Source organism: Scardinius erythrophthalmus (genome assembly GCF_964197995.2).
Source record: "Scardinius erythrophthalmus genome assembly, chromosome: 1".
NCBI lineage: Eukaryota > Metazoa > Chordata > Actinopteri > Cypriniformes > Leuciscidae > Scardinius > Scardinius erythrophthalmus.
In genome coordinates this window covers 30,971,178-30,979,135 of record NC_138221.1, presented here as the reverse complement: position 1 = coordinate 30,979,135, position 7,958 = coordinate 30,971,178, and the positions used below count along the sequence as shown (strand labels likewise).

The following is a 7,958-nucleotide window of genomic DNA, read 5'->3' as shown; positions in this document are numbered from 1 at the left end:
AAAAAAACATCTCAGAAAGTGCACTATCGCGCTGCGCTGGACTTCCCGTATCAGCTCCGCTTATGAAGCCGCGATCTAATCCTGTTTACATGAAATAAGCCTGCTCCCGAGCAGGTTTAAGCTTGCGCAGCTGTTGCTATGACAGCAAGTCCAGGATGAGCTTCGAAGAACCAAACGATCCAAGATCATGCCAAATCGTCAACAATCAAATCCAGCTAACTGAGTTAGCGACGTACGAAGAACGAGCCCCAGCTCTGAACCAGGAAAAGTGGTTCTTAAGTAGCACCAAAACATTGCAGGTCTAGAAATAAAGAACCGCTTGCGTCAGGGGCTGGGGGCGGGGTTACCGTGACCAACAAGACGAACAGAAACTTGTGACCGCCATTTTTCAAATAGCAGCTTGATTGCAATCTCCGTCTATGCAAGTTACGGCGAGCTGCACGGACACGTTGGATTCGCCGTGATTGGATGCCAATGTAGGTTTGCAAAGCCATGAGCATCAATAGTAACGCAACGACCTCCATTGTTGATAGAAGGCTTGTTCGAGATGCATCGGAGCGGCACGGACCGATCGGAGCTGCGGGAGTGTTTGGAGAGGATACGAGTCCTTGTGCTTTTGGATTGCTTTCGCAGTGCTTTGATGTCATGAGCCGATCGGTCTGCGAGAAGCCGAACCATCTCGAACAAGCCTGGTGTGTTTGTGTTTGGCGCTGCCACGTTAGCGTTGCTGGGCAACATGAGATGTATACAGTGACCTTGTGGAAAGGAGTGTGGACAGCTCGTCAGACGAACCAACTCCGGACCGGCAATAGCTCTGGCTCTGAACTGGCACCTGGTTCATGCTGGTGGAAAAGGGGTATGTGTGAGTATTAATTCAGCACTTGCGGGTAGATCGGTAGAATGAAATGTCCTTATTCCTTTATATCTGCGGGACTCGCATGTGGCTCTGATATCTGTCTCTCATTAGCAATCGCGACCTGCTTCATACCACAGTCATGTTAAAAACATCAATGTATTCACTCATCCATAAACATTATTAGATCCTTCGGCATGACGACAAGTTCCATAATTCCGCTTATGCGTCATCAACCTACACCTTTGTTATTGTAAGAGGTTAGCAAGCCTGGTTAGTACCTGGATGGGAGACCTCCTGAGAAAACCAGGTTGCTGCTGGAAGAGGCGTTAGTGAGGCCAGCAGGGGGTGCTCACCCGTGGTCTATGTGGGACCTAACGCTCCAGTGTAGTGATCGGGACACTATACTGTCAAAGAGCACCATCCTTCCAATGAGATGTTAAACCGAGGTCCTGACTCTCTGTGGTCATTAAAAATCCCAGGATGTCCTTCGAAAAAGAGTAGGGGTGTAACCCCGGCATCCTGGCCAAATTTGCCCCTTGGCCTCTGTCCATCGTGGCCTCCTAATCATCGCCATATACTGATTGGCTTCATCACTGTCTCCTCTCCACCATTAAGCTGGTGTGTGGTGGGCGTTCTGGCCCAATATGGCTGCCGTCGCATCATCCAGGTGGATGCTGCACATTGGTGGTGGTTGAGGATATTCCCCCTTCCATGTAAAGCGCTTTGAGTACCCAGAAAAGAGCTATATAAATGTAACAAATTATTATTATTATTATTATTATTAAAATTTAGATGCAGAATATAACGCTTTAAAATATGGACACAATTTAAGTTCATCTACAGTGTTTTGAGAAAACAGACAGAAAAAAAAAGTTTTACAATATGGTTACCATTTAAAATGTTCCTCTTATTGAATTTTTGTTAGCCTATTTGTTGTTGCATGTGTTTTAGTTCCATTTGTAATATGTTGCGGAGTTCATTAAGATATCTGATATTCAAATTTCATAAAATTTCATGTCAACATAACATGTTCTAGTTGTTTTGAACATTACACATGCATTGAGTGAACTGATGAGTATTACTCATCATAGCCTATCTATGTGCTTTTGGGTCTGTATGCTGTGGAATATGTTTGTGTGATGTGTTAATAAAACATGTGTTTTTAAGATCAGGATCATTTTTGGTAAATTAGAGATGGGTCACATTACCTGAAAAGAAATTTGTCTGGAGTGCATCAAAATGTTTATTGGTATATACCTTGCAAGTAACACATATCAACTGTATTCAAAATGAAATATTAAAGTCGGACCTTAAAGTTAACAAAAGTAATAAAAAGAAATAAACATCTAGGTAGGCTACTGTATCTAAATGACAAGTGTCCCACCTTACCTGCATTCAATCTACTAAAAGGGGATTTTAACATCGATGCCATAGAAGAATCATTCCCTCAGACATTTTTATTTCTGCCTTCAAAGACAAGTACAGTTTTTTACAATCGCTATGACAATTTTTTCAATACTTTTAACAAATTTCCTAAACTCTTAACGCACCAACACACCTACCAGCACACAATTGGCAAAACAGTTCATTTCATGCTCAAAATCACACACTGTAAACTAAACTCCAACACTCTAATTTTCTAAATACAATAATACACTATATGTCTAGCAAAACACTGCAAACATGTCTCAAAATCAAATAATTTTTCAAAACACTAACATATGTAACATAGCCGTCCAACAGGAAGATTTAGTCAATTATAGCACAATGTCATAAAAACACTAACATCAGATGGAATTACAGAAACTGCATTATTGTATACGTGTCAGGTATGCCCTTATACAACAGACAGTATATTGTATTGATCATAGATTGTGTTTTGCACTGCAGTTTCTTTTGAAGCCTCTCTACATTTTTGTTTTGTTGGGTTTACTGTAGGTCTTTTGCTGCAGAAATTCAATAAAAAAAGACCCATCTCAGAGTGCTTTATAGAATGTACGGTTACAGTATACCATATGGTCATGCGATTGAAAGAACCTCAACACCTGAGTGTGTTTCCTAGATGGGAATCAGCTGTGATTTATATTATTGCATAATTCAATCAGCTGTTTCTCAGTAACAATACAGGGGATATATTTGTGTTTCAATTCACAATATAAACAGCTGTTTACCTTGACTTTAGCCTGTAAGGTTAGGTTTAGAACATGGTGTTATCTGTTCTGACATACAGTGTTAAAGCATTGGTAAATTTGGCAGTGAAAATCCATTGTTTTGGTCTTGCTTGAGCTTGTGTGTAAAAGAAGTTCAAGCATTTTAAATTTGTGTTAATTTTATGCATTTTGTGTTAAAGCAACACGAAATGTGTTAATAGTATACATAGACGGATGTAGTGCTAACTGTGTTATGAGTTTTGGAAAATTGTTAAAGGTATTGAAAAATCTGTCATAGCAATCTTAAAAAACTGCAAATAACAGTCCAATTGCATGTGTAATATAGGCTTGTCGGGCTTGGAACATCAGAGTCTGTAGAAATGGTTTCTTGAAAAAGAAGAGCTGTCAGCTATTCACTTATGTTTGATGAATATCTGCTATAAGAAGTGGTGTCAAGCATGAACGTCAAGTGGAATTGTACACTAAGAATGAATGAGTCACAAATGAGCCACCAAATGAAAAGAAGAGGAATCTATAGCAGTACTTCTTTTAATAAACACAAAACACTGACAAAGAACTGAATAAACTGAGTGCTACAGTATATATAAACAGGCAAACAAAGGGAGCTAAATGAAACACAGGTGAACTTAATTAGTGACTAACAGACTGGTTAACTTGTAGCTCAACATGAGTTCCTATAAGAGCAGCCAAAAGGAACATTCTCTCAACCCCAGGTCAGGACTGCACACGGATTAAGTGTTGTAGTATTTTTGTGACTGCAATATTCAGGCTCCATACGAATTGGGGACAACTTTTCATCTGTACGGTAGTGCACCTTTGCTGTTTTAGGCTTGTTTTTTTTTTTTCTTCTTCTCCATTCCATTTTCTCCATCAACTGACTTGATTTAGTAAAACTAAAAAAAGTTAGTTTAAGCAAAAGTATAGATATTGTCTTTTATTTTACCTGTCCTTGTGAAAAATATCAGAATCAGAAAATCTTAACTTTATATTTAATATTGAATAACATGTAGGCTACAACAGATCAAATTAAGTGTACTTTAAAGCACAACAAAAAGATTTTTAAAACATAATCTACTTTAAAGTAAAACTCTTAGTTTGGCAGTACTTTTTTTTTTTTTTAAGTGTACATGTACTTAATGTCACTCCTGCCAGCAGAAGCCTTATCGTGGCCACCAGAGGGCACTTCTCCCTAGACCTTTTCCATTTCCATAAACCTTTGCCTGGACTCATTTTAGTGTGATTACATCCACCTGTATGTCATTGGTTTGTATCATAGGCACTTTGGCTGGCAGGTGTGGCGCTTCTGAAAGTGTACGTGTGTACACTTAAGTGGCTTTTTATAATTCATCAGTGTTATTATCTGCAAGTGGACCTACAGGTTTTTTATTTATTATCATTGTACTTTCAAGATACTACAGATACACGTCCAATACCAATAAGCACATTTATTTGATTAGTTTCACAAGGGTACATGGCAGTTCAAAAATTATAGCGTTTTCTAGACAGCAACATGGTGTCGGCCCACATCTGGTACACATGGATTACACACGGCCCAGATGTGGGCCGGATCTGGTTGCTGTTTGGGTTCTTGTATGGTTTTCCGTTGCAAACTAATCTGGTTGTGCTAATTTTACCTAATGCAACTTCCATTCTCAAAGCTCCCTGCAACAAAGCTTTGACCTTTTATCAAAGATATTACATTCTTAAACCAAATTGTATGATTTCACTGAATCCACTCTTCATTGCAGGCTTTAAAGATCAACATGGAGAAAATCATCCTAATATTCCCTCTGATATTGCTGGTGCTGCATATACAAGGAGGAGAGTTCCACAAACCTCCAGTTTGTTTGCCTGAAGCTCCACAGCCGGAAGTCGTGGAGTTCGACAACACAATCTATGCCACTTGTGAAGTAACTCCCAGCCCCAATTTGCCACGTAACCAGCCAAAGATCTTTGGGCAAATCCTCTTCAAGCAGGTCTTCCCCGATGGAGATTTAGAAGTGAAAATCAACCTCCGTGGTTTGCCTGCCATCGATCGTCAAGAGTGTGCCATGCACATCCATCAGTATGGAGACCTCAGTCAAGGCAGCATCACTGTTGGTCCTCATTATAATCCAAACGGCGTTGACCACCCTCATCATCCCGGAGACCTGGGCAACTTTGCTTCCGAGAAAGGAGTTATAAGGCAGTTCCTGACGCTTCCAGACGCCAAGCTCTTTGGGCCTTATTCCATTCTGGGACGTGCAGTGGTGGTTCATGAGAAGGAGGATGATCTGGGAATGGGTTCAGATGAGGAGAGTAAACTCAGTGGGAATGCTGGACAGATAATCGCTCTCGGTGTGATTGGTATTACTACTCCAAGTCTGTGGCAGAAGACTGAAGTGCCCCCCAAGAAAACCTGTGGAGGAAGGCACTGAGAGTCAAAGATGAGGGAATCGGATATGGTGGAAGGGCAGATTCAAATAGGATAATCATGATTTTCCTTGTGTATTCTTTGTACGTGTCCTACATTAAAGTATATTTCATAACCTGAACATTCCCATGTTTTTTTTCTTGGTCTTTTCAGAGGCTTTTTGGCCATAGCTTCCAATAGTAATTGCACTCTTAAAAATAAATGTAGGGTGAATGCAGGCAAAGTGGGCCGTTTAGTTTGATTTACTGTGCTCAATGGGTTAACCCTTTAAGAGCATGGCAATGGCCTTTAATTAAAGTTACACTATTTCTTTAAATGATACAATGGTTTTGGTTGATGCAATATGACACTGGAGGGTGTGGCTACATCTCAAGTGAGGACACCCTTATTGTTGAAGGTAGACCTAACCTCTGACATAAGATTTTATTTTCAAAATTATAAGGTTTCTCGCTAAATGTCAACAAATGGGTATATCATTCTGACAGTTTGTTACTACAGTTAACAGGGAATCAAAATGCAAAAAAATATATATATTTTTTTAAATGTGTTGGGGTTTTTTTTGTAAGGTGTTTAAAGCTACAATATACAAGATTTTTGTAATAAAATAACCAAAAACCACTCGCAAAGTGTGATATTTCCTGCAGTCGTGTACTTCCAGTATCCCAAAAGTTCCCAAAGATTTTTAATTTCAGAGAAATTCCAATTTTAAAAGTTATGAGCAATTTCATACTTTTGCTTGCTGTAGCGCCACCTATTGGCCAATCGGGGTCATACTTTGATAGGTTCTCCCCAAATTGAGGACTACCATTTGGCCAAGTTTCAAGACTCCAGCATTTACGGTTTGGGCTGCACGATCAGTTTCACGATCACTTCGTGCTTGAACCCCTAATAATGGCTCGTCCATGTTCACTTGTCGCCTGTCAATGACGTAATATCCGCGTTATCCCTTGTTTCCGCTCGTACTGCCATAGTAACCATGGCGACAATTGCGTTACGTCTAGCGGCACACTCATGGAGTTGTTTCGTTCGAACATTAGGGACCATGGCAAGTGTTACCGGTTTCAAATATATAGTAACGGCAGTAACAAAAAGATTCTTTTTTTTACAGGGGTTCACTACTTTCACCTCTTGATGTCAGCCTGGAAAACAGAATCAGTTGATTAGTGAGAAAGAGCGAACCGCCATCTTCAGATCCAAATCTCAATATCTTTATTTACAATTGTATCAAATCAGGGTATTAAACAGTAACATTCCCTTAATGTAACCATGTTTCAGTTTGTTAATGTCAATTTAAACATGTCAATAAAGTTCTCTTCATATATAAGTGTTTCTCTTTAAAACTCACATTCACAAAATACTGTCTTTGCAAAAATAAATATCACTCTCTTTAAAGTGCAATAATAATGCAATAATATCACAAGGATAAATCATGCTTGTAGCTATATAGTTATACATATTTATGGTTATTTGTTTTCTATTAAAATTCAGAAATGCATCATCTCACTAATGCAATTATGTGAATTAAACACTCTCTGGCTGTAAATGAATATTTCAATGACTTCAGAGTCACAACATGAATAATACACATAGGGAAAACTGTTCAACTCATTGTTAAACACAGATCAGACAGCTAACTGCTTCTGTAACTTCAGTATTAAATCTCTTTTAAGTTTTAAACAACATATCTCTCTTCTATTAACATTTACAGAATATTTATAACATGTCAGGATACCCAAAAACTTGAAATAAAGCCTTACTAGAGAGTGTGGACACTAATGCACCGTCTCCCACATTCAGAGTCTCAATACACTCGCGTGTAACAGCCGCGAGCGCCATTGTTTACACAAGCTTTCTCCCGCGATTATAAACGCGGCTCTCTCACTCAGCTTTACACATCAAACATTCAATAACAAACTCATCACAGTTGTAATAGGCTACATCTCTTACACTTTAGGAGGAAACAGTCCTTATTGTCTTTTTTTATTTACGGAGTACGAACCTGGAAAACAGAATCAGTTGATTAGTGAGAAAGAGCGAACCGCCATCTTCAGATCCAAATCACAATATGAGAGAAAAGGGAAGCGTCTGTCACTTTAGGCGGCGCGGTGCAACAATACTCACACTTTGGTTCCGGTTTCTTTGGTTCCCCCCTAATTAATATTGTTCAATACAATAAAAGTTGCGATTCTAAGGAATGCTTTCAGATATTATAATGACATATATATCATATAAAATATTAATTGTGTTACCACATAAAGGTGTATCACACACTCCCCAACAAATAAAAGTGGCTCCTGACACAAGATATTCTGAACAATTTCACTCTGAACATTCACACTTTTTTTTTTTTTTTCAACACAAAATATTTCAAATATTTCAACTCTTAATTAATGTATCCTATCTGTCTAATAAGGTGTGTGCTAGATATCATTGGAGTATAGAATGTATGTATGTATGTAATTGTCTTTCATGGCTTCTCATCCACAGTGAGCTGGGTACACTACAGGTAGGTACGGAT

At 38.9% G+C, this 7,958-nt stretch overlaps 1 protein-coding gene across 4 annotated transcripts; it reads left to right on the top strand.

Annotated features, from left to right (window-relative positions):
* Positions 1–3,638: 3,638 nt before the first annotated feature.
* LOC308698892 (extracellular superoxide dismutase [Cu-Zn]-like) lies at positions 3,639–5,561 on the top strand. Of its 4 annotated transcripts, none has more exons than XM_081379347.1 (2): positions 3,639–3,740; positions 4,776–5,561. In XM_081379347.1, the coding sequence occupies exon 2, from the start codon at positions 4,791–4,793 to the stop codon at positions 5,442–5,444; it is 654 nt and encodes a 217-aa protein (XP_081235473.1). In that variant the 5' UTR covers positions 3,639–3,740; positions 4,776–4,790; the 3' UTR covers positions 5,445–5,561. The 4 variants fall into 4 exon arrangements, with proteins under 4 accessions (XP_081235473.1, XP_081235472.1, XP_081235471.1 ...); XM_081379346.1 differs by having other exon boundaries at positions 3,639–3,827; XM_081379345.1 differs by having other exon boundaries at positions 3,639–3,832.
* The last annotated feature ends 2,397 nt before the right edge of the window (positions 5,562–7,958 follow it).

Bases quoted from the DNA above. Each gene is read 5' to 3' on its own strand.
- LOC308698892 (XM_081379347.1), top strand. From the start codon at position 4,791: ATGGAGAAAATCATCCTAATATTCCCTCTGATATTGCTGGTGCTGCAT.